We start from the raw sequence: 27,492 nt of genomic DNA, 5'->3' as shown, positions 1-27,492 counted from the left end.
GAAACTAAAATCTTTGATAGAAAATTATCATTTTAATTTTTTATCTTTAGAAATTTAAAAATAAATTTAAATAATCATCAAAATAGGAGCGATTTAAAAATTATTTTAGGACATTTGAATCGCCAAGAATAAATCTATGTGACCCCAAGGGACCAAGAAGCCTGGTTTGAGAAATTCTGCTCCCATCTTTTTTTCCCTATCTGCTTCCCTTTCATTACCTGTGTTTGTAATTGACAAGGCAACAAAAGCTAAGCTCTTGAAAACTGAGGCCTAGTAAAAGGAAGCCAGGCACAGCTACACTTCAAAATGCAATTTTTTTTTTCAAATGCAATTTTGAGAGTAATTTCAATGATAAAACATCTTGGAATTAAAAATTCATTTATTATATAAATACACTCTTACTAAGGTCGTACACTTACACTGATTTTAGTGATGCTTTCTAGTATAACAATGAAGTATCAGTACTGAACTTTGAAATGTCTAAGTGAAGAGAGAAGTCTGAAAGCAAACATAAAAAACACACAAATCAGAGTTATATTTTCCTGAATGAGAATATCTCTACTTAGGAAAGTGTGTCAAGTTAGACCACGAGATCACTGAGAAGAGTCCCTATAGATGGATTCTAGCTTTTCTTGATTTTTTTAATTCTAGATTTCACGTGTCATTCTAGATTTCACATGTCATTTAATTTTAGATTTCACATGTCATTATAATTCTAGATTTCACGTGTCACCATGATAATCAGGTGTTAATTTATCTAAAGAATAGTGTCACAAAATATCTTCTTTGTAATCAATAACTTTTGATACATCTCAGTCTTACAATCATAGCCCCTTGAAATATCTGGGGATAATAACTAGCACATCAATTGCATACTGTTCATACAATATCTATACTAGGGGTTCTTATTTCTTTTTGTGCCATGGACTACTCTGCTTCCTGTGAAGACTTTGGCCTCCTTTTCAGAATGTTTTTATATGCATAAAGTAAAATAAATAAGGTTATAAAGGAAACCAATTATGAGATACTGTAATCGAAACATTGAACAAATTTGTAACAGAAGTGTGTGCTTTTATATTAATGTATTAAAAAGATACAGTGGCTGGTCTAATTATTACAATAATTTAGAAGTAGTGATAATTGTAAAAATGGTTATATCAAAATATCTTCATCAACTCGAATGTGATAGAAAATGTCTGTGATTGCTATGAGTGAAAATGTTTCACGTGCTGCTAATAACGTTGCAGTTTGTTGCCTTCATCATATTTGATACAAATACTAAATTTTAGTAAGGCCTCAGTGAAAATAAAGATGTAAATTTTTCCCACCAAGTTCTTAGACTCTTAGACACCCCTCCCCCCTGAATTCCATCCACAGACCTTTTGGGGGCCTGTGGCCTTTTCTCAGAAACCTGAAAGGTGGTTTTGGATACAGATTTCCTCTTGGGAAGGTAGGGTCTTATGGGTACCTCTGTACTAGTTCATTAACCCTTTTGCTGTAGAAATGTGTGCAGGGGTGACAGTTAAAATATAAACAACTGCTATAGCACAGACAGCTGCCAATCAGGGCTGATAGGCACCTTGGGAGGAAATGCCTGAGACCCCCTGCTGTGCCAGGCTTTAACCCTTCAGGTGCCAAATTTCTTTACATACTGATATAGCTGTAACACCAGCCGAATGCCAGGCCTGAAGAGAAATCATATTTTGGGGTAGAGTATGTTTTGACGTAAAGATAGCATCCAGTACTTTCTCTGAATGAATAAGCAGTGTGGCTCCTTGGAAGATGAGGATGAGGATGATGCGGGCATCCTCAATTACAGTGAAGCAAGCTGGCTGCTTCTGGAGATGCCCACGCTTTCTGTGCAACTTCTCTGAGCGGGTCTCACTGCTGTGGCGCAGCTGGGGGCAGCCGATTTGTACAGGGACGCGCCCCTGAGTGGGGCTCTCCACTCCCCACTTCTTATTTTTTTAGAAGTAACTACACTTTCTTAGTCTGCAGCCAGAAATGCTTCAAGAAATTAACTTTCTTCTAAGAGGTCATATTTTTTGAAGAATCAAATCAGTTAGTTGGGGTCCAAGATTCCTCTGGTTGGAACTTTGAAGCAGTGAGAAGAAAGAGGGCTGCATACTTTGTAGTGATTCCAAAATAAGGGTGAGAAGGGGTTAATAATCATCCCGTCTAGGTGAAGAGGAATCTTTGGAGGCCATTCCTTTTCCAGTAGTTATTCTGTGTGGAAGCACAGACCACTGATTTCCTGGTGGACAATGCATTTAAAACACCCTCGAGAGAGATGACTTATTAAATGAAAGGGGGGGGAAAGTAATGTATAGAGCAGCATGCAAAGTATAATTCTTTTTATGTAAATATTTTTTAAAAAGAAATAGTTTGCAGAAATTGACAAGATGATCTTAAAATTTATGTGGGAATGGAAGTGACTCAGAATAGCTAAAATTATCTTGAAAAAGATAAACAGACTTCGTGGATTCATAATTCTGATTTCAAAAGCTACAATAATCATGACAGTGTTGTACACTGGGGACAAACATATAGCAGTAAGGACAAACATATAGGTCAATGGAATAAAACCGACAGTCCAGAAACCCTCACATTTACGGTTAATTAATTTTTGACAAAAGGGCAAGATAATTCAATGGGGGTAAGAACAGTCTATTCAACAAACACAACTGGATATCTACATGCAAAGGAACAAATTTGGGCCCCTACCTCACACTATACAAAAAATTAACTCAAAGTGGATCATAGACCGAAATGGAAGAGCTAAAACTATCAAATTCAGAAGAAAACAGTGAAGTAAATCTTTGTAATCTTGGGTTAGCAATGATTTGCTACATATGACATGAAAGTATGAGTGATAAAAGAGAGAAGAGTGATTAGATGGACTTCATCAAAATTTAAAACATTTTGTGCTTCAAAGGACACTGTCAAGAAAGTGAAAAGATGACTCACAGATGAGAGAAAATATTTGCAAATTAAATCAGATAAGAGTCTTGTACCCAGGATATATAAAAAACTCTTATCCCACTCAACAATAAATAACAAATAACCCAATTAAAAATGGGCAAAGGATCCCAAGAGACATTTCTCCAAAGAACATGTACAAAGGGCCCATAAGCACATGAAAAGATGTCCAACATAATTGGTCATCAGGAAAACGTAAGTGAAAACCACAGTGAGATATCATTTCATATCTATTAGAATGTCTATAATAAAAATGACAGATATAACAAGTTTTGGCAAAAATGTAGAGAAATTTGAGCCCTCATAGACTGCTGGTGGAATGTAAAACGGTGCAACTACTTTGCAGAACAGTTTGGCAGTTCCTCAAAATGTTGAGTGTAGGGTTACCACGTGACCAAGTAATTCCACTGCTAGGTGTACATCCAGGAGAAATAAAAACATATGTCCACACAAAAATTTGCACAGGAAATGTTCACAGAAGCATTATTTATAATAACTACAAAGTAGAAACCACCCAAAAGTCTACAAACTGACGAATGGATACATAAAATGTGGTATATCCATAATGGAATATTATTTGGCAATAAAAATCAACTAAGTATTGACATGTGGATGGACCTCAAAAACATGATGCTAAATTAAAGAAGCCAGTCACCAAAAAAACACATATTGTATGATCCCATTTACACAAAATATATCCAGAAAAGGCAAATCTATACATGAAGAAATTAGATCAGTGGTTGGGGTGGGGCAGTTTTAGGTGAGGGGGAGAAAAGTGGAGGATGACTGCTGATGAGCATAAGGGTTCTTTCTGGGATGGGACCCATGTTCTAGCATTAGATTATGTTGATGGTTGTACACCTCTGTAGTAAGAACCGCTGAATTGTATGCTTTAATGAGTGAATTTTTATTGTATGAAAATTATATCTTAAGCTCTTAAAAACAAGAAATATCATATGCGCTGGTAAATGCACACTTTTTTGTTTTGTTTTGTTTTGTTTTCTCCTGGGAGGAGAAAAGGACTGATGCAGGTGAAAGGAGACTGGATAGAGACTTTTGGTTTTTTTACTTTGTACTTTTTATACTGTTGTAATTTCCCTATCATATGTCTTATTATTCCACTTCCATCTGCCCATTAGTGAAAGTTATCTCCACAAGGGGCTTATGGGCAGGTACCATTTCTGATTTCCACTCTATATTTCTATGCACTAAATTAAAAATAAAACTTAACTCTTAAACGCTACCTAAAATACAAGAATCAAAAGTATTTTATATTCTTCTCAGCTTGGTTTTTATGCTCATTATATAGGTTATGTAGGTATGCAGAATACTTCACAATTCTGGATCAACTTGTAACTCTTTTACCAAAGCTCTGTTATATTGTTATGCTTACTTTGTTTAGTCAACCTTTTTGACCTCTTCTAGAACTGGCTCTTTCCACATAGGCCTTTGACAATCTGGGAGTTCAGATGCCATAAGGCTAAATTTTGAAAGTCACCCAGAAGTTTTAATTCGCACCAACTGCAGGATTTTGCGACAAACTAACACATATACAAACACCACACATGAAGGGACTTTTACAGATATGGTGGTACCTCTCTGTGATCTTCTAAATATAACTTTGGTTTCAATCCTTCTTGTCCAATTCTTTCTATATTAATCTCTCCACTATTACCTCTCTGCATAAAAACTCCTAAACCTTCATTTCGGGCACCATGTTTCCCCGAAAATAAGACCTAGCCGCATAATCAGCTCTAATGTGTCTTTTGGAGCAAAAATTAATATAAGACCTGGTATTATTTATATTATATTATATTACATTATAGTATACCTGGTCTTATATTATAGTAAAATAAGACCGGGTCTTATATTAATTTTTGCTCCAAAAGACGCATTAGAGCTGATGGTCCAGCTAGGTTTTATTTTTGGGGAAACATGGTATCAACATTTCAGGCTGCATCTTAGATAGAATCCTAGACCCAGGACAGGACATGAAAAATCTAGGGCTGAGAAAGTTCTTTCATTCTGCCTCCTCAGTGATTCCTGTGACAAGATCACACTGCTGTGTGACCATGGACCTCACTGCGCTTCAGACTGGTCTTAACTTTTGCCTTGGCCATTGCACGTCTCTAATCTCATTTCCCTCTGATCCATACATATAATGCCATCATAATCAGCTTCCAAAAATTTAAGCGTAATATTTTTACTTCCCCATCTCAATTCTGAATTAGGTCTCCATTGCCAATCAAGTAAATTTGCAATTTCTTAGCACGATATTCAAGGAACTCCATGATCTGGGCCCTAAAACACTTCACATATCACTCCCTATGTACCTTACATTTCACTCATAACTCTCTATGGACATATCTCCAGTCTTTAGGTAAGCTGTTCCCTCAGAGAATAATCATCACTCTCTGCTTACTGCAACGCTTCTCATTCTTAGCTCAAATACTACCTCCTACATGAAGCTTTTTGGGAACTTCTAGTTACTCTGCTACCTCCTCCATTCTGACAGCATGCTAATTTCAAGTTAATTCTGCATTTATTTCATCTTGCCTTGCATTATGATAAGCTGTGTACATGTCTGTCTTCCACATAGAGTGGAAGTTCACTGGGGACTGACCCCCTGTCCAGATCACTGCTTGTATCTTCTCTGTCTTTAGCAGAACGCCTGGCACATGGTATGTGCTGAAGGACTGTCTATGAACTAAGTAAACAGAACTGCCAGACTCTGGGTTTTTAAAGAAAATAGCTGCAGAGAGGTAGGGTGAAAAGAATCATCTGACCGGCAGGTATGTAGCTGTAATGGAAGGCTCGGAGAAGACACTTAGTAAATGCCCACACAAGTCCTTTCCTCGGTAAGAGATGGGCCTGGGCCACAGGTGCTGCCATCACGCCCATTTCAGAAGAAGCTCCAAAAAAGCCAAGTGGCAATAAGTGTGACCTCATACTGCTCTCAAAGTTTTTCTGAATGAACAGAATTATGTACTATCATGATCACAATTCAGGTAACAAAAATGGGAAGAAGTCCAGTGAGGAGTCACAAAAACAGCCTGTTCTAACAGGCGAAATCGGTAAGTAGAGTGCACAAGGGCTGGCCATCACCATCGGACGACCCCTGTTCGATGGGTTGTCTCATAAAAGAGCAGCTGGCTGAGTGGATGTGGATGGCACCTTGCTTTAGAAAGTAAAACACAGGCGATATAATTATTAACGTTTCTTAATTGAGTTGAACTTCTAGCAGGCAGTAGACTGATCTTATTTTGCTTTATTTTGTGGTGTGATATTGGTTTTGTCTGTCCGGGTGTTCATAGGAGTTTTACTAGGAAACTATGAGAAGCTAGATCCCCTTTTAAAACCAAGAAGTGCTATTTAACCTGGATGGAAAGAAAGGTTGTGAAGTTGACAGTCAGAAAGGGGAAGAAAGAGCCATCCAAGTAGAGAGAAGAGAACACAGAGCAGAGGTGAAGATAATATGTAAAGAATCACCCTTCTGTCTCCATTAATCCATGAATCCTCCGTCTGAGTATTATCTATGTATCAGGCCCTGTGCTGGGTACCAGTGGTACAACGATGGCACAACAGTCATGACCCTACTCTCAGGGAGCTCACACTAGAGGATGTGATGAGCAAAGAATACACATCAATGCAAGATTGAGTTTGTGCCGAAAGCTCAGGAAAGGAGGTACGTGGTGCTGTGAAAGTGAGTAATAGAGCGATCTTATTTCATTAGGGACATCAGGGAGGACTTCCCAGAGGAAGTGACAATAGAGTGGCAATTTGAAGGAAGAGTAGGTATTAAGTATATTTATGTTGTGGGGGAAGGTTATGAAGAGAAGCAGTGCAGCACAGTGAGGAAAGAATGAACACGCAATTTTATCCTTCTTAGAGCTCTCATCAGCTATTCAAATGTGATTTCTTTTTCTAGACTGTACTATTTAATGATTTATGATATCAAGAACCTTCAAACTTTATCTATATATACAATTACATAAAACGCAATAGACAGCTTTTTTAAAAATCAACAAATAATAAATTATTTAGGAAGTTTTCTGTGTAAATGGAAACTCGGAAAATTAAGAGATTTAGGAATCATCTTGTATATTTGTGTATCAATTAAACACTAAATTTAAAGAAAAAAACCCACAGCTTAAATATGCCACAATGGAGTCCAGCCCACTTAGTCTTGCTTCTCTCTTACAGAAAATATAGCATCCACTAGAAATTATTGGGTGCCAGACCTTACCAAGCCCTTCACAAACACTATTTCATACTCACAGAATTTTCACAACAAACTCATCACCATTTTATAGGTAAAGAAACATGTTCAGAATGGTTAGAAGTTTGGCCAAAGTCATGGAAACAGTAAGGGTACAGCCAGAAACTGAATCTATTTTTATCTTCACACTTCTGGCTACATGTACCAGTCAGTGGCTGCTCTAATTTATATAAGGGCTTGTGAAAGTATGAAGAACATTGTTAATTAATTCTTAGTTTCCTTTTTGGGCTAATCATCTCAGTTCCAGGTATGCAGCCTTGATAATTTTTTTTTTTTTTTTTTTTTTTTAGTTTTACCTGTGTTTCTTTTAAATAATCAGTTTATATGTCTTCAAATAATATTTTACAGTTTTTCACATCTCAATATTAAGAATGAGAAGTTGGATATAGTACTTTAGTGACGATCTGGTTGGGAAATGCTACATTATATGTATGTATTTGAATAGTTCTCCCTGTTATAAACAGCACTATGTTGCTAATTTGTTTTCAGCCCTATATTCCACACTATTTCCACTTCTTCCTTCTTTTTTATTTCTCAATCATCTACAGTCTTTTCGGTTGTCTTCATTTATTTTTGTCATGTCAGTTTCAGTCTGAAAGGACACTTTTATTTCCCCTTCATTGTGCACCCTAAATACATCAGCAACTTTCAACAGGGTTATTTATTTTTAGTTTCAGTTCATCTCTCTACAACATTTGTCACTGACCATTTCCATGTTCTTGGGATTATCTACCCTTAGGCAATTATAAATTCAATCTTCTCATGGTTTTCCCACATTCTGAGTCTTCTCCATATGCTCCTTCCTCTTCCCCTATTGTTATGTTCTATGATTCCTTTTCCAGCTCTCTTCGCATCTCCCTAACACATCATTCCTTTCATTCCTGGAGATCGCTTACATTCCCTCAACTACAATTAATATCCATATTCCGAGATCTCTATATCTGTAGCTCTGGTTCAGATCTCTCCTTTGAGCTTTACATACACATCCCCATTTGCCTTCTGGACGTCTCTACCTGGACATCCCACAACCTACTCAAAATCAACTCATTATCCAACTTCCTTAGACTTAGCCACTCTTGCAAACTTGCTCATCTATTCATTTTCCCACCAACGCAATCAATAGGTAGATACCTGGGAAACACAACTAATTGTTCACTATCCATAGTTAATTACTCACCAAACCTTGTTGATATTATCCTCAATGTTCCTTGAAGTTATCTTCTATTTTTTCTGTTTTCAAAAATCTCATAATTAAATCTTATTTTTAAAAAAAAGGGAGGAAGGGAGGTGGGATGGAAGGAAACAAGAGAAAAGAGAAGGAAACCGAATGCTGATACGTATTACCTATAGTCCATTATTTGCTTTCCTACACCAAAAGGGACTGTTGGTAGAAAATGGCAATAATTTTAATAAAAATATACATACATGGACACCTTAAATCCTCCAATGAAATCCTTTAGGGCACCAAACTGTATTATCACTGTGATAATAGAGTCTCTCCTCACTTGTTTAATCAGAAGTCAATTTCGTTTGAATGAGTAAGTTCTAAATATATTCTGAAATTTTAGTTTTTGTTCAGTGCTATTTCAAACACTGTTTTTTATGTAGTTGGTTACTCTCTAGAACTCAAGTGAAAGGAAGTTCAAATAAGAGAGCTTAACTAAGATGTTATCAATTAAGGAAATTAAGTAGTTGATCTCAAATTAATAGCTGACATTCTCGTCAGCCGGTCCTTTCGTAAGTGGAATATATAATAGATATTCAATTAGAATCTTTATAGAGAAAACCTGGTGGGATTTCTCTAGACACTGGCTGGAAGGATGAGGGTAAAGAGTTTACCTTTTCCTGGGTTTATGAAAACAATTCCAACTATTCCTGTCATTTTTCTGCCTTCTTCAAATTTTCTAGTTGGTGCTGTTCCCCAAAGACAGCTCAAACCATGTAAGCATCATACAACGTTTAAGTGGAGTAATTTGAAATACTCTCTATTTTTATGCTGTTGTTACAGAAAGAGAAGTGATGAATAAGGTACTTGTACAGCAATAGGAACTTCAAGAAAAGGCCAGAAAAAAATCAATTCACTAACAACCCCAACTTATAACATGATGATGGTCAGACTTAGTGCTGACATTTTTGTGAAACATCTTGTATCTCTCAACTTCATCAATTCGTGTCTCTTCAGTTCTTTTTCAGTAAACACTATAGAGGATAAACTTGAAGGGGCTGTCAAAAAAAAAAAAAAAAACACAAAAAAACAACTAAGAATGGCACCGTGTGGAGAAAAAACTGAAGCCGCACTCAGATTTACCGAGGCAATCATGCAGAAAAAAGATGTCCAAGTGTCAGTATCCCTAACATAGTGGATGAGGGGATAATTATTTCCAATTTTCCTTTTCAGAAATCAAGTTTGTTAATGACCGGGAGTGATTCTGAGGTACAGTCAGAATTTTACAGTTTGACTCTGAAGGGAGAGTCAAACTGTAAAATGAACACCAAGTGCCTCTGAGCAGACGTATGCAAAGCCTTCCTCAACAGACCAGGTTGTTCTCAGGTTAGCAAGATCTGACTATATCCCTTAAATGTTTAATATATATCAAAAGCAAGAAGGTGTCAGTCAAAAGGGGCCTGCCAAGGAAACAGTGAAAAGTAGGGTCAGAGAGGCACGTATGGGCAGAGCCAGTGGGAGAGAGCCCATCAGTGGTGAACGGACTGTGCACTCTCTAGGAGCACAGGGAGACCATTCTCACTGTGCAGGTGGTACGCTAGGCTCGCATACCCTAGTTTCACTAAATATGCCTTCCCCTCTGCATTCGTCTGACACCAGGCTCCCCATGGAGCTCTGTGATCCTGACTGCATTTTCCACATAGTTCTATATTTTGCTAGTCATATGTACCTCAGTAACTTGTTTTTGTTATGTTTTTTTTCCCTTCCCTATGAGGGATCTGATAATGACGTGGTGTGCCTCCAGGAAGTAAATGGGATGGTCATGGGGGCATGAGGATATCAGTCTTATAGCTGTTCTGGGGTTCACTGCAGATTGAGAAAGGAACATACTGACCTTACACAGCGGCCTTTTGAGCTCAGTTCTGAGATTCTCTCTGAGAGATGGCTAGGTTGTTCTGAGAGTGCTGACAAAATAAGACTTCTCAGGTTGTGAGATTTAAGGTCACAAGTTTTCACTGTGAATTTAGCTGGTGCCTTAGAGACAGCCCTTCCTGTGATCCCAAGAGGCAAAGGAACCAGAAGCATTTCTTAAAGAGAGCCACTGGCTGCAGAGCAAACCTGCTTATTCTTCTTCCTGGGCATATACAGAGATACCACCACTACAATGTCCAAAGTCTCGTGTGGTTAGGTGTAGCCACAGGACTGAGTTTCAGCCAGTAGAATGTGACAGAAAATGATGCATGCCTCCCGCAGGCCTTGCTGTAAAAACTCTCCCAGGAATGCTCCTCCCTGCTGAAAAGACTCACTCGTGAGCTCAATATTCTGACCATGAATTAATGAGAAATCAGAAGTAAAAAACTGTCCTTGGAAGGGTAATCGAGTTGAAATGCATGGTTTTGTGCTTACTGCCCAAGACCAAAGAGCTCATCTTCATTTTCCCTTGGCCACTCAGGCAATGGGGGAATATGAGTGTGGGAAGAGTGAAGAAGTTGTGCACTAGGAGTCTGCAAGGGGAGCAAGGCCAAGGCGAAGGAGGATGACAGATGGCTCCAAACTGGGAGCAGAAGCCTGGTCTTGGCTATGCAACTGAATTCTGGATGACTTTGTGTATTTCACCTCACCCTCATCAGGCTTCAGAAATGAGGGTATTATTACATGATCTCCGGAGTCTCAACCACCTCAAGAGAAATTACAAAATGCGTAATATTCCTATAACAGAATGTTTCAAAGGACTTCCTGTTTAATCGTCAGTGCCATCTAGAAAAAGTGCATGATGAGTCCAAGTTATAAGAACACAGCAAGAGGACTGGTGTCGAATGGATATAGTTTTTGGTAAAATTCAATGGTCCAAAATATTCAATGGTCCAGGTATTAAAGCAGCAGCTTAAGCAGAGGAGTTCAGGAGAACACCTTTATGTGTAAGGAAAGGGTAAGCCTGTGTCTTCCCAATCTGCTCCTGCTAATGGTTGTGTATGTGGGAACTCCAGAATTTTGTGTGTGCCGGGAGCCAGCCTCAACACTCTCATCCTGGCTAAGCATTAGAATCAACTCAATTAGTTTTCAGGAGCCACTGGTTTAGAGCACAGATCCTTCAACTTTGATTATTCCTTTGCTAGTTAAAATCAGGGAACTTGCACCCTTGATATATGTATATTTACATATTTATAAATCATATGCATATACCACTTGTACTAATCTATCATGTACATTAGAAAATATATGCACAATAAAACTTTAAATTAGATAGAGATGAAATAAGCTATACTTATATTAATTTTAATAATTTACTTATAATGGTACTTTTTGCTCTACCTAAAAATAGGTGTAACAGTAGTAATGTGATTGAATATGCTTCTTTACAGTGTTAAACTCTTGGTTAAATGCTTTGTGATGGTAGGTTTTTGTAAAAAAACACTTCAGGAAAAGCTACCTCACAGAGACGTAGGTCTGAATGGAGGAAGGCCAACACTGGCGGCCTGTGCTAAAGTATGGTATTCATTTTGCAATCCATCCATTATGCCAAGGTTTTTGTTAAAATTTGGCTAATAAAATTTCTGTCTTCCTTAATGTTAATCAGCTTGTATTAATAGGAGTTCTCCAGAGAAAAGGATACGAAGATTTTACATATAAATATGTATTTTTATGAGATAGTATATATATATTTATAAAACATTATACACATTTTATTATGAAAATTGGCTCATTTGTTTATGGAGGTTGAGATATACTAATATACGCCACGTGAAAGCTGGAGAACCAGGAAAGCCAGGGGTATAATTCAGTCCAGTTCCAAGGCCTGAGAATTGGTGGGGGTAGGGGTGAGTAAATGAGAAGGCAGGTTGAGGCATGAGGCAGAACTCGGACAACATACTGGTGCATGTCCTGGAATCGGGAGGCTCAATATCTGGGAGCTCAGCTCTCCGAGGGCAGGAGGAGATGAACATGAACGTCCCAGCTCGAGAAGAGAGCTCACCCTTCCTCAGCCTTTTTGTTCTATTCAGGCCCTCGAGGGACTGGAGGATGCCCACCCACATTGGGGAGGGAAGATCTTCTTTCCCCAGTCTACGGATTCCAATGCTAACGCTTACGGAAACGACCTCACAGCACACTCAGAAATAATGTTTCACCAGCTATCTGGGCATCCCTTAGCCCAGTCAAGTTGACACATAAAATTAACCATCATACAATTCTTAAAATTTAGTTGGAAAATGTTACATTTCTGTATTTTAAAAAAAATGGATTCAAACCTGATTTTATCTCTTCATTTGGAAGATTAGTAACCAAGTTAGAAAATTCTGTTTCCATAATTTTTTTTTAGTGTACTGTGAGGGTTTTAAATAAGTGATATACTGAAACTGTCTTTGGCAAGAACATCACAAATGGATGAAACATTTCCAAATATTCAATTTAAAAATGTTCTTTCCATAGCATGATTTTCTTTCAAAAAGCTCTTATTTTTCTCTCAGTATTAAAATGTTACCATTACCTTGAAGAGACAAATTAAGTGCTTAGTTTTTTCAAAAATGTTTGTATGGTACCATATTATTGACAGCTACTTGTCATCACAAGAGAGGTAAGCAAATTTGAAGTATATTATTTTTCAAAAAGAATTGATATTTGGCAACTCTTTTAAGCACATTAGAAGGTATGTAGTGAACCCACTACATAAAGAAAGGTGTTCACCACAGTCCCCGACAGCTCTTTGGTATGGCATTAAGATAATACAGCCCATAAATCCACTTAACTGGGCATATGGAAATGGCAATAAGGCACATGGTGGTAGAAGCAATGGGAGGAGGGAGAGGGCCACTGCCAATGTATGGGGACGTCTCCTCTTCCCTCAGGAGATTTCACAGGTGATGCGTGACTGGCTGACACATGGGCCAAGTGAAGGCACCTGTGTTAATGTGTACATTAAAAAGTAATGCTCAGTCTTTCTTTGTTGCCGGGAAAAAAAAGTATAAACAGAAGTTTCATTATTTTCTTCCTGTACTCCAGGGGATTAACTTTGTGTAGTCCCTGTGGATGCACACATTCCATTTTGGAAACCACCGGGTGAGAGCCAGACTTCTCTTGTGAGGTGTTTTTGCCTTTCAGTTTGTGTAGTACCTTTTTCTCTCAATCTAGTGTTTCTTAAAGTGTTGTCCATGGCCCACCAGTTTCAGAATGGTTACAAATACGGATTTCTGGATCCTATCGCAGAACTATTTACATAAGCATGTCTGGAAGTCTGTATTTGTAACAAGCTCCCTCAGGTGCGTCTCTGGCACACCACTGTTCAGATCTACTGCATTAAACTGCAAGCTTTGTGAAGAGGGAACTGTGTCTCCCTAATTCATTACATCCCTAGTACCTGGCACAGGAGGCAATAAACACTTGTTGAACTAAAATGCAACAAACAGCACAATTTCTCCTCTGGCAGAGAACTTGAGGGTTTGGTTGGGGTAATTAGTCACTATTCATTCATTATTGCAGGTACTGGGGTAATATAATATAAAGCATAGCCCTTATGGAATTGATACATTGTCGGGGTAAGACAGAAAATAAAACATAACGTAACAAGTAAGTAAATTATCTGCTATGATAGAAGGTGATAATTGCTATGGAGAAAAAGAACAAAGGAGAGCAGGGTAAGGAGATCAAGGGTACGGGGGCAGTGGGAAGTGGGCCCGGGCCGTCTGTAGGTGATTGGGGTTGATCTCAAGGGAAAGACTGGATCTCAGTGAAGGCTTAAAGGAGGAGAGGAATCAGCTAGGCGGAAGTTCTTTTCACTTGCCAGGAATCCTGTTCATTCTCCTTCACAGGTTTCAACTAAGACTTCCGAGAAATCTTAGATGCTATTGATACAAGGCGGGAACTCAGTACATTTTGATTGAACGAATGAAAATAGCATTTTGGAGAAAGAAACAATGTGGAGAAATGGCACTATATTGTTCCTCTTTGAAATCAGGAAAATCAACGAAGTAAAGAACGAACTACCGAAGACAAACCAAATGAAGACGTTTGCAAAATGTTCACTCATAGCATATGAGGCCCTTGCACAGCAAATGCCAGAGCAAAAGCCCCTTCACAGAGTCAGAGCCAGAGCGGCCTCTGCCTGGAGGAGCTCCAGGCCGCCTCGCATATGTGGTGGCAGCACCTCGAGGTTCATCTGAGTGGTCCCGCCACTGCCCTAGTGTGGAAACCTAACTTACACTTCCCAGTATGGCAAGCATAAAAGCGCCTGAATTGGATGAAGTGTACTGAAGAACTCTGTACGATAAAATATTTTGTGGTTTTGTTCTGTTTTTGCGTTTTTTTTTTTTTAAGAACAGATATAACTTCCTGTCTAAAGTATTTAAATAAAACAAAATTAATTAAGGTTATGCAGTGTAGACTTGAATTTATGCCTATAAAAATCAATATATTTAATATTTTTAATTAGCAATATTATGTTTACTGAGCTAATATATACTTAAGGGGCAATTAAAATATTTATTACTTATGCTAAAAAGAATTACACTTTTTTCTCTTTTGTGAGTTGTCATAATTTGTGATTTATAACTTTCAATTTCTTTAAATTTTAACACTAAGACCACCATAGAAACAACTCAAAGTAGTGTCTTTTATTTTTGAACAAGCTACTTCATTTATAATCAGGAAAATAAGTGCTTAGCTAGGTTCTCACAGCATTTAGAGCTAGAAATGACTTTCAGAGATTAGAGGCTAATTAAGTCCTTACTAGCCACCTATTCCTTAAAATAACAACAACAACAACAACAACAACAACGACAATTAATAAACCTGAATCTAAGGCAGCAAAAGGTTGAATGATTTCTTTGGGGGTAAAACAGCGGTGGAGCGGACCTGTCACTTCATTTCCAGACCTCAGGGACGTATCACAAACATTTCGCCGTAATGTGCTGTAATACCTTAAGACTTTTCCATGTGGGGCCTCACAGTACCTCTCTAAACACACACACACAGGATTAATAGCTTTACAAGCTTAAGTAATCTATTTACAACAAATATTTCCCCCTAAATAAACCTAGATTTCCCTTACTTCTAAGCTATCAAATAAAAAGCAGGGGATTGTTTTATAGATTTTTTTTTGTTTATTGTTAATCAGAATAGAATGAACCATGGATTCTAGCCTCTTCTTTAGTTACTTGAGGAAAAACAAATCATCACTGTAAATGGTTGCACTTCAGTAAAGAAACCCTTTCCTCCAACACGTGAAGAGCACTCTTTGCCACACAGTTTCTTTAGCTCTTTTCAGTCCCCCAAAGTAAAAGTGACAAACCCTCCCAAGAGTGACTTTAAAGGTCTAAACAAAGACATGATTATTTTGAGCAAATATTGGTACTGCAAGCAACTATTTATAGCCAATAAATCTAGTAAAAATCATTGGAACAAAATGCTTAACACCTTGACTTTCACTTAAACACAAAACATTTATTTATGTTGAATGATAACACTAATTAGGACACTGTATAAATTAATGACAAATGAAATACTATCAAATAAAGACTCCCTACACGTTTGATGTACTTTGAAAATTTAGTGTCTGCTAATACATGCGGTGTTGAGAGGGCGGCTGTCATTTGTTCAGTCCCTCAGGGGTCACTGAGTGACTGAATAGAGAACGACCAGGTCTCCCCTGGCCCCGCCTCAGTAATCCTCAGGAGCTCTGCTTGTACTGTTTTCTTAAGATGCAATAATACCATCTAGGAAAAGTCTTCCAAGCCAATGCCTCTTCCAATTAGACTTTCCGATTATTCGAGTCCAAATTAGCTGTTCTTTCTCAATACCCTCACTCATTTTACCTTCCAATGGTTATGTGTAATCACATGGACCACCTCTCATGCTCAGCACACAGTAGGCAGTTAGACAAATGCATGTGTTGAATTGAATTGAATCTTGCTAAAATAGATCCAGAAAGGGTCCACTGGGATTATGTGGTTCAGTTTCTTCATTCTGCAGTTCAAGAAAAAGAGTGATTTGCCCAATATACAGAGCAGACTGTGACGAAAGTAGAACCAACCTGGATTCTGAGTTTTCCTCAGGTGGCTGACACTGGGTGAGTGCTGTGGGAGATCTAGTCCCTGACCGAGGAGAGTTCTCATTTTGGTAGGAGAGAAAAACTGGTCTAGTTTCCTCGTTACTACATAGTGTAGCATGATGCTGACATAAATGAAAGTAAAATCGACTGAGCTTGGTGATAGACAGAAGGTAGTCAAGATTACTTTTAAAAAAGTAACATGTGCATGACTGAGAGTTCAGAGTCCTGGCCACAGTCTTCTTAAATTAAACAGGAAACTACTGGCCAGACCCATGTGACAGCCTAGAGGTCTGAATAAGTGAGTGCGCTTTACCAAGTGAGGAGCTCATTTAAGAAGAGTTCTTGGAACTTGTGGGTGAGAGCGAGAGTGGTTTATAACAACAGGATGTCTTAGTCATAAGGAAGGATCACCACGAATCCTGCAATCTTTCTGGAGTTTCCAAATGTGACCTTAAAAGCAATTTTACTTTCTACTATCATGTAAGATTATACAGGGAGAGCAAAGTAATCACAAGCCTTTCTTGGCTCGTCCATCTCATCTCAGGCAGGTTTCCTCACTTCCTGGCTTCAGTCCTACTGGTCTTCTTTCAGTTCCATGAACAATCTGAGCTCTTTCCTGCCTCACAGTCTGTGTGTTTGCTGCTCTCCTCTCTTCTCCTAAGTCTTTGCCTGGCTGGCACCTTTTCCTCCATTTGTTCTCACCTGAAATGGTACCCCCTCAAAGAGGTCCTTTTGGTCCACCTATGTAAATGAGGTCTTCACCCGGCGCAGATTCTTCCTCCTCTTATTTTAATGATGATACCCTATTTGTATCCTTATGACACATGACAAACTAAGTAGTTTCTTGTTCACTGGTTTCTTATTTTAAGGGCCATATCGTTTTGTTGTTCACCATTGTATCACCCGAATTTAAACAGTGCCTGATATCCAACAAAGATTTGTTAAATAAATTAATAAATTCGAAATACTGTTGTAAAATAAACTTATAATTATTTACGCACCCTAGGAAACCTTAACGACTATTGAGAAACACATTATTCTACTTTATGAAATGTCTGAACACATAAATAACAAATTTCAAAGATTAGTTTAATAAAGATTTTTAGATTACTCCTTTACAGATTTTGGATAGCCACCACTGACTTCAGAAGTACAACTTAAGGTTTTTAATGCTAGTCTATGTCAAATAGTCTATATATATATATATTGCATGTGAAAACATGCCTAATTTGTCACTAACAACGAAATGTTAAGTATAATAAATATCTAGTTGACTGTAATGAATGATTAAAAGAGAATGACATACAGTCATGGAGTTCAGATACAAAGAAAAACAAACACATTTTTGGGTCACTAACAGAGAAAACACAAAAACAAATGATTCTCAAGAATGGCCGTTTTCAGAGAAGTATTCCAGCTTTTTAGGAAAAAAAGGATGAAGAAGACAAAAGTAAGACATTCTTTCCATAACAGAAAATCAGATTAGAAACATACAGGAAAATCTGAACAGAAGTTCTGATGGGAACATCATGAAAAGTAAATAAATGGATGCTGTGTATCCTCCTTAAAGAGTCAGTATGTATGATTTTTAGGTTCTTTACTGCTCAGAGAAGAAAAAATTACAATGGCATTACTGGAATGGAGCTTTTTCTAACACTGCCACCTGACTGGTAGTAGCAGGCTTGAATCTATTCACCATTTTTCAATTCTGATATGTGACATTTTACCAAAAACAGTTGACTTTTTTAAAACGTTGCATGTATAGTGGGTTTTTTGGAATGAAAAGTGTAAAAATCTATTAACCTGCATAAAATGTGAAATCTGAATATTCAGACTTTTTATAATTTAAAAAGGCAAAATTTAATATAACTCCAAACAAAAGCCAAATCAGAATTAGCCAAGCATAAGAACATTGCACATACTATTTTTGTAGTGTGTTTCTGTGTATAAGAATGACTATGAAATTAAACTGTCTTATTTGTAGCCATTTTGTTCCATAAACAGTAACAGTCACTGTTAAAAGGACTGCTTGCAAACTTACCAGAAATTTTTTTGGGGAATATTCTAGTCTTCAAAACAAATGGCAGCTGTCAAATTCTTACTGCATAATCTAAAATGTTAATCCATGTACTGTATTTCATTTGTAATAAGTCTTTGTGATAAGGTTAACACTTCAAAACATAACACAAATAAGAGAGCACCAAAAAATGAAAATTACTTTGCTTATGTTTCCGTATTAGAATTTTATTTGCTAAAGGGTAAAAACAGATTTGCAAAATTCACAGTTAACTTAAAACAATAGTTTCAAACCTTTTATTCCTAGCCCTTACTGCCTTCAGGAAGGAGAGAACATCTGGTTATTTAAGGAACACAATATGTTCACATTTTCTATGACTTTTGTTTCTAATTGGGTTTTAAATTTTTTTTTTTTTGAATTTGAACAACTAGTTAGAACAATGTTTTTTAATCACTTCATATTTTTCAGACTGTCCTCCTTCTATCCCTCTACTTCATTTAGTGGATTGTTTTTGGAAATCTGCTCAGTGGTTCTAATATGATAAAGACAAGAAAATGAGAATTAGGATTGTGGTCTGAAGAGCTAAGTATAGAAACCATATTTACGGTGAACAGAATATAGGATGATCCAGTCTCTACATACAGCATCAATTAAAAAAATTTTCAAATAGTTCGCCACTTATATGCATGGAAGTTTTATTTATTACAGATGCAAATAAATGTCTAATACAAATAGAAAAAATTGGGTGAGAAATATCAGTAACTAGGATTCTACTATTTTTAAAACTAATGAAGCTACAGCTCTTGTGTGGAAAGGTGGTTGGACAACCTGGGTTCACTCGCTGGCTCTGCCATTTTCAAGATGTGTGACCTTGAATAAGTCTCTAAACTTCACCTTGATCCTCGGTGTGTTCATCTATAGAAGGAGGAGCTGGATTAGACTCTCTGGGTTCTTCGCAGTTCTGAAAGTCTGAAGGTCTAAGTCAAGTATGTTAACTACATTCTTTGTTATGTCTTCCTTGTTCCATAATACTTGAAGGTGTTAACAAGTTTTCAAAGAATTCTAACAGTAAATTAGGGAACTAGATGCTCTTTAAGTTCAAGTTGTAGGGTTAATTCATCATCTTGATAAAAACGGCAGCTGACAAATACATAATGGGCTACAGCTTCTGTGGAACGTGGATATGGGTTCCAGAAATATGCTAGGTGAATGAGGCTCATCTAGATTAAAGTCAGTAGGGTATATTGGAAGAGGCTTAGCGTTTGAGTGAGAATTCAATTCTACCATTATTTTCTCAATACCAACGACTGTAGGAGGACACAAAGCTAAATGCAAAAAAATGATCAGGATCATAAGGAAAAATAATTGATAAAATCAATAAGTAAGTAACTAAAATACAAGGGTGCTGTGGGAATTCAAAGGGAAACAGGTCCTAAAGAAGCCTGGGAATGGCTTCCTGGAAAAGGTGGAATGGATGATGGGAGTCTCAGGAGGGGATAAGCTAGCTAACTTGACAGCTTACAAGCTTTTGTGCTTTGGGAAAGCCACATAACCTTAACCTCTCTGCACTGAGAAACAATGAGGAAAGATAACCTGCTCTGCCTACCTCATAGCTTGTTGTGAGGGCCAAATTAAGCACATCAAAGTGCTTGAAAACTGTGAAGGAATATGATCCTATTATTACACTTAACAAGCCCATCATTTCAGTCTGTTCAAATGAGAAATCTTTTCACAGTAAAGCCTACATCATAACTGATATAAAACAAAGCTCAGTGTCTCAAGCTCTACTTACAGAGTTGATTGCCAACTCAGCAATTCCACTGGGATTTAGGGATAGTAACAGGACAAAGTGTTTTTCTGAAGGTTGACAATGAACCCCCAAGCTCAGAGCTCCTTGTTTATTTTTATTTTATTGAGTCTGTCAGCAGCACTCAACACTGCTGTCACGTGAAACTAGGATATGGGAAAATGTACTTTCATGTCTCAAAGGTCATTTTTCTACTAGTTTACTTCATGAAGAGTTGTATGCTTATATGCTTACTCTGATCTACTTGAATGAGGAATGATTCAAGTATTTTAAGTATTTCATTGTTGCTAATAATGGAAAACATTTAAAGCACTCTAATGTCTGGAATTTTAGAGGAAATGTGTGGGGAACTAGCATCATCTTTCCCTCTCGTTTTCCCCCTCAGTGTAAATGGCCTCGTTTATGACTTTATTATAATAGACACTAACTCCACTGAAAACTCTGAAATCACTTGTAGATTTCTGTAACATATACGAATATAAATTTGCTTTTTTTTTTTCCCATTTGTATCTTTGTAGCATTGGACTAAACCTTGATAGATCATTAGAAGTCAGTTCTTTATGGACAAAGGATACTCTCTTTGGGCTGGTTATTAGAGACAATTAATTTCAACCACAAAAGAAAAGACAAGACTCAGCAAGCATGAGTTTCCAGAATGACAAGGATGGTTGGTAGCGGAGTCAGGATTTGACCCAGTGTCCCATTTCCTCACTCAGACTCCTTGCAGGACACTATACTGTGACAGACCTACAATTAGTACATGAGCCAAGTGACCGTAGGTATCATTTGACATTTACTAAATGATGTCAATGGGTCAGTCGTTATATATACTTAACCTAAACTATCACCTGTGGGGTTAGCCATCTGAAAGCCCCTTCATATTATACAGCTTTCTTTATTTTCCCTATAGGTGTCATCATTCCATGAACTTGCTCTCATGAGCAAGTTAAACATGTTTTTGTGAGCATTTTAAATGACTCCCTTTTCCTGCCCAATTTCTTACATCTCAGAAATATCAGTTTAAGGTTCTGCATTTTAGACCACTATATTAATCATATTTTTACTTGTTAAGACCCTGAAAGGAAAAGTGGGAATACCTTTTTAAAAAAAATGTATTTAATGCCATTACTTTTTGCTCTTAAACCTTACAGAACATATTTTTTAATGCTTATAGAATTGGCGTCATTATACTCATATATTATGTATACTACATTACTGAGATAAAAAGTACTGTATTAAAACTCACAGATTCCACTAATAACATTGAAAGATTTAGTATAGAGAATTCTGCAGTATACAGAAGAGTGAATGATTCACATAAGATCAAACATAATTAGCTAGGGAAAAATTACCAAGATCGATAGGTTTAGATAATATATTCATTTCTCCCTTCAATTAAACCAAACAAATCACACAAACCAAACAAATAGAAAATTCAAATAGTTATGTTAGCAATTTTCCCCCACTCTGTATGACTCTAACAATTCCTAATACTGAGCTGATAGAATTTACCTTAAGTTTGTAAACCAAAACTCAATGACCAGCAAATTCATTCTTTATTTCTTTTATAGATATTTCACAATCTTGTTATTTTTTGTTAAAAATATATACTTATATAATTTATACATATATATGTACATATATGTACACACATATATGTATATATGTATATATGTGTATATATGTACATATATATATAGTATGAGTACACACACACACACAAATAAATAAATAAATATGGGACTTTTGATTCTCAGACTCCTAAACCAGAATAAAAACATGATACCTTAAGTGTCAGAAAAACAATGGATTTCTGATACTTAAAATTTGTGCAAGAGAAATGATATAAAATTGTATATTTCTACAGAAAATGGATACAGCTTCAAGGAAATCAATTATTTTAAAGCAACCAAAGAATAGAGAATATACTCAAATGTTGACGTCAACAACTGAGGAAAGGGCACAAATCCTTTAGAATCAAAATTTACATTAATCATGGAGTCTCGACTTGATTGGCCAGAGCTTTGGCAATGGAATCCACAGACAGACTGACTCAAAGACAGTTCGACAACTGCCAATGTGACTGTTGGGAGTTCTGCCAAAGAGCCAAAGGCTGGGATTACCACCCAATGCCTGGCATTCTCGTACTTGTGTTTGAAGCTTTCTCTCTTCTATTTCATCCAATATTTTTGTTTGGCTCAAAAGCATCAAGAATTCAGTCTTTTTTAGATCATTACATGTTCTTATTTTCAAGAAATATAACATTAGTTGTAAAAGAGCACACTTTATCTCTAAAGTGTAAAGAAAATTTTGGTGACTTGCTTTAAGTTCAAGTACAGAAATCAGCATTATAGTCTGTTTAAATCTTTATTTTATGAGGTTACACTTCACCCACAAAATAAGAAATACCTACTCATACTATGAAATAATTTAGTATTTCAAGGTATCATAAACTGTTATAGAACTGGTCCTTTCTCATAGCTCTAATGTCTTGGTCTTCACATGGCCCTTGAGGCTCTACGTGGATAAACTGGCCCCTGGAAGGGGCTCAATGAAGTTTGGTTAAAAGGAGAAGCAGTCGCTCATCCACTTCCTTGTGTTATGAGGAAGGCAGGGGGGCAGAACAAGCTTCTAGAGACAAGAGATGTGTGTTTCAGTTTCTCATGGCGATGTCCACTTAATTTGCCTGCTGATTGGCTAGCCAATGAGTTTTGGCCTGTAACTCTAGGCAGATTCTTTCATTAGGCAATTCATCTGCCATTAGACAAATTCCACATTAGGAATTCTTGGAGTCATACCAATGTTTCGCCCAACTTTAAATTGTGCATATCCTCTTTGGAAAGCTTACCTTTGGATCTCGAAGGAACAGAGCCTTAAGGATCAGTGAGTGTATATCCCCAATTAGAGGGTAATGCATCAGAAGGCCAAGACAGGTCTGGTAGTTACTAGAGATCACTAAATAAGAGGGAAAAAAAAATTCAGAAGCAATATTTCTTAAGATGTTTGCATTACTGAGAGTAAAAAAAAATAACAACTTAGATTCAAAGAAAGCAAGCCAATAACAATTGATTTGATAAAGGGAAATAGGGAGAAGTGATCTTTACCAAATAGCCTTTGATGCAACACACTGTAGTGTTAACTGCAATCTAATATACTAGCACGTATCCTCGGGGGGTGTTGGAAGGAAGAGCCTCAGGTACAGATATGTGTGCGCCTTTGCAATATCAATAAACTCTTAGAAGCATGCATATTTACTGCCATTTATATGGCTGTGCTTAAATGTATCCAGTTTTGCTGCTTAGAAATTAGAACAAAAATCTTATGAATGGGAGAGAAACAGTTTAAAACTTTCATAAAATGATATTTACCCTGATTAATGCTTCATAACTTACATGTTTCATATATTCTTTTGTATATACATTACATAACTCAAAATTAAAGAAAATGTAATTTCTTCCAATTATTTGTTTTTCTAAAGGTAACAAGAAATTTCGGGAAAATATCCATGCAGTATTTCTTGGAAGAAAAATGTCAAAATCTTCATAGATAAAGCCTAACTGTGTGCCTTAGACTGACATTTAATTTTTTTTTTCAAATCTACCTAATTATGGGCACAATTATTAAACAAATCTTTTCAGGCAGGTCTATGTAAACTACTTCATTTCTTGGCAATCCATCTGCCACCACTGTCACAGTTGGGCCCATTAACGATGCTTGTTTTGTAAGCCGCTCTGACTGCCTCCACAGCACTGATTGTGAAGAAACTTTACAGTTACAACTTCCTGTGGCTGCAACCAAATCCTTTTTATTAATCAGAGTAGTTAGTTGAAAAAAATTCCATAGGAAAACAACTACGATTCAACAGAAAGAGCACAAATCACAAAATAATTGTTTGTGATCAGAAATATCATTGATTCTTAGATTTGTTTCTTCTACTTCTGTTGGAAACACCATTTCTTGCTATCGCTTCCCACCCCTCCCTCTGAACATGAACACTGTGGGGAAAGGAGACAGGATGGGCAAAATGAATAATTATAATCTATGTAAGGAACCACTTTATCATCTTCATTTCCGTTGCTGATCTGACAGCTTGTAATTTCATACATCTGCTTTCATTTGTAAAGCACTCACTTATCGTACCCTTTCTGTATCTGTTCAGACTCTTCTTTTCTTATTTGTTCATTTTGTCATATTCACATTCAGTTACCTGTTCTTTTTTCTCTAAAATTCAAAAAGCTAGGATACTGAGAATAGTGTAATGTTTTCATGTACAGTCTTCTTTGAGATTTAACAAACAAATAAAACTTAGATTATCAACTCATTTTATAACTCAGAAAGTTATTCTCCCAAATGCTATAATGATTCAAAATTAGTAACTGCCTAGGAAGAATTCTTGCATATTTTGTAAGAGTGCCCGTTTTGTGGAAATGGTTCTGGGCTTGGGATTCAAAGATGTGGGTTTGAATTCTGGGACACGATTTGAGTATTTCATAAAACGTTGCCTGAAGATTAAATGACATAATCTGTGTGATTGATTTATAGTAGCTGCTCAAAACCTGTTAAACGTAAACTCTCTGAGCTTAAGTTTGGTCATTTGGAAAACAACTTACTGATTTAAAAAATTATCTGCCTACCTCATTCAATCCAATAATTATTTTTTGGGTACCTAATCCATGACTGGCTTTACGGGTATGTCAGGAGAGGATGCAGAGATGAACAAAACACAGTCCTTACCCTGAAGAAAATTAAACCACAGAAGGGGAGATGTATGACAACAAGAAGTTATTACTACTACCATCGCTAATGACAAGGAATTATTGAAAGCTTTCTGAGACTAATCCCTGTGCCAAGAAGTTTACCTGCATTATCTCATTTAGTTTCGATGGCAATCTTATTATAAGGGTATAATTATTACCCCGGTTTTACAGATGACAAAACTGATACTTGGAAAAGTCATTTGCCCAAACCACACAGCCCTTGGCGTGGAAGGCCAGATATAGTAAATATTTAGCAATAGGCATACATTCTTATATTTGGCTATAAAATGTCACAGGAAACAAATATTCATGGTAAATATAAAACAAAAATAAGGAGCTAACCAAAAAAAGAAAAAAATGCTTAAATTAAGGCTTTAACACTATTTACTGTAAGTCTCCCCTGAAAACAAAGCCAGTGTGTATATAAGTGCTCTGCAAGGTAACCTGGCGTGTAGAAAGCATTCAATAAATGCAATATACTCTGAAAAAAATATTTGTTGTGGGCCTACTACCTGCAGGAAAAAATACATAATTACTATAGGCAGCGTCTTCAACCATTTAAAAACCCTTACTACTTACCTTTCCCAGTTATAAAATGGCAACATAGAAAATGGATTTCAACAGGAGCAGAAAATCAGGTGGGGTTAGAGAGTAAATCATAAATAAAAACAACAAAACTTTTATTCTTTGCTGTCTTGGAGAAAGCCAAGTATAAAACAGGGTCATATCCTTCTCTACACAAAGTGATTTTCGTCCAGTGTTTAAGACCCTCATAAGGTTTTGATCTTCTGGGTTTTTGTCGGTGGTTGCCACCATGACAAGGGCCTCTCGGAGCACCATCACTCACAGACATAGCACCTTGGCAACCTCTGACAGACACACGTTCTGCAAACAACGTGGGCAGTTCTTGTTTGTCGAGCAGCTTTTGTGCAGGATAGCATGAGACTTTTAAAGATTTAGAAAGAGAACAATCTCAGATTGAGAGTAGCCCACTCGGCCTAGAAAAAGACTTTTAAAATTACTATTCTTACTGCTTTTCAAGTGTAATAAACGTTAAACAGAATTTATTTTAATCAGAGATCAAACAACGTAAGAGATCTTTACTCAAGAATGTACACCTTTAAACATACAGTGCTGCCAAACGAAAGGCAGTAAGTAAGCAAACGTCAAGTGCAGAACTGCGAGCAGTGGAGAAAGCAGGCACTGCTAGAAAAGTCGGCATGACAGCATGTTAGCTCCAGGCGACTCTGGGATTGGCTGTGACATTTGAAGCACATCAGTTCACTGTACAGGCTTGTGTTTTCTCTACCATCTCTATCTCATTACTCATTAATGGAATAAATGAGATGATACAGTAAAAAAAAAAAGATGTTTAAGTGTTTTAATGCAAGTTACTATTATTAATGTAATAATTGTAGCCATGTGCTCAAAATCGAGGCCCGAGCTCTATTTCCACATCTGTAAAATGTAATGGAAATTAAGTCTGAAAACATTAGCGTGTATAAAGATTTAGGAAAGAAACAGTAAATCTGATTCATAGTTTTTGCCTCTGTTTTTAATCCAAATGAAGGAAAACCATACATAGGTCCGGTTATTTATTTGCTAGTTAATTTGAACACAAATATATAGGCACATTTTATTTCACTGTGCTTAGTGATTTTTAAAGTCATACTCAGAAATACAGATTTGTCAGTAGAAATGGTTGAAGTACAGAAAATATTCGAGAAGTCCTGGCAATATCCCTTTTGTTTTGTTAAGACTTTGTGCATTCACTCATCTAATGAACATTTATTAAATAATTATTTTGTTCCACACAGTGAGTTAAGTCCTAAGCACGTGACAAGAAAATAAGACACATTCTCAACATTCTCTTCATCGTCCAATGGAAGAGAAGCATAAAACTAACTGCAATACAGAACAGAATGGATAACAGTGGCACACACAGCTGTGACAACTCCGAGAATGGAAGCCTGTGGGGTCAGTGAGTGTGTCAGCCAGCAGCCCGTGGAAGGAAGTCCATGAGGCAGGACACTAAGTGGCCCCTGGGGCGGGCGTGCTAAAGAGAAATGGAGACACGGAGGGAGAAAAGTCGACGCAGGTCTTGCTTACATGTAGGGAATGGAGTTTCGATTTTACTCTGTGTTTGCCAGCATTCACTGAAGGATGACGGTAAGTAATGTGGTCAGATCTGTGTTTCAGAAAGATTGAGGCTGGCACGGATAAATCAGTGGGAGGGAGGAAAAGAGGCACAAGAGGCAGGGGGCCAGGTAAAGTTCCTGGTAATACTACAGAGGAGAGATGGCTATCTGCAGTAAGGAATGGGCAGAGGGGTATAGTGGGCAGAAATTGCTGGAAAAATGGATAGGTCTTTGTATGTGATTAAATTTGGGGAGTGTGAGCTTATGAGAAAGAGTAATAGCAGACAATAAGAACCTAATACAAATATT

At 37.1% G+C, this 27,492-nt stretch overlaps 1 protein-coding gene across 8 annotated transcripts in view; it reads right to left on the bottom strand.

The window, feature by feature from the left end:
- TBC1D5 (TBC1 domain family member 5) overlaps window positions 1-27,492 on the bottom strand; it is a 510,030-nt gene that overhangs the window by 89,432 nt on the left and 393,106 nt on the right. For all 8 annotated transcript variants that reach the window (XM_033133071.1, XM_033133070.1, XM_033133068.1 and 5 more), the window contains one exon: window positions 23,137-23,243. In XM_033133071.1, coding sequence (XP_032988962.1) covers window positions 23,137-23,243 — 107 coding nt within the window. The remainder of the gene's footprint in view (window positions 1-23,136; window positions 23,244-27,492) is intronic.

This window comes from Rhinolophus ferrumequinum, chromosome 17, assembly GCF_004115265.2.
Source record: "Rhinolophus ferrumequinum isolate MPI-CBG mRhiFer1 chromosome 17, mRhiFer1_v1.p, whole genome shotgun sequence".
Lineage (NCBI taxonomy): Eukaryota > Metazoa > Chordata > Mammalia > Chiroptera > Rhinolophidae > Rhinolophus > Rhinolophus ferrumequinum.
The sequence above is the reverse complement of the archived record's forward strand: the minus strand, read 5'-3'. Positions and strand labels throughout refer to the sequence as shown.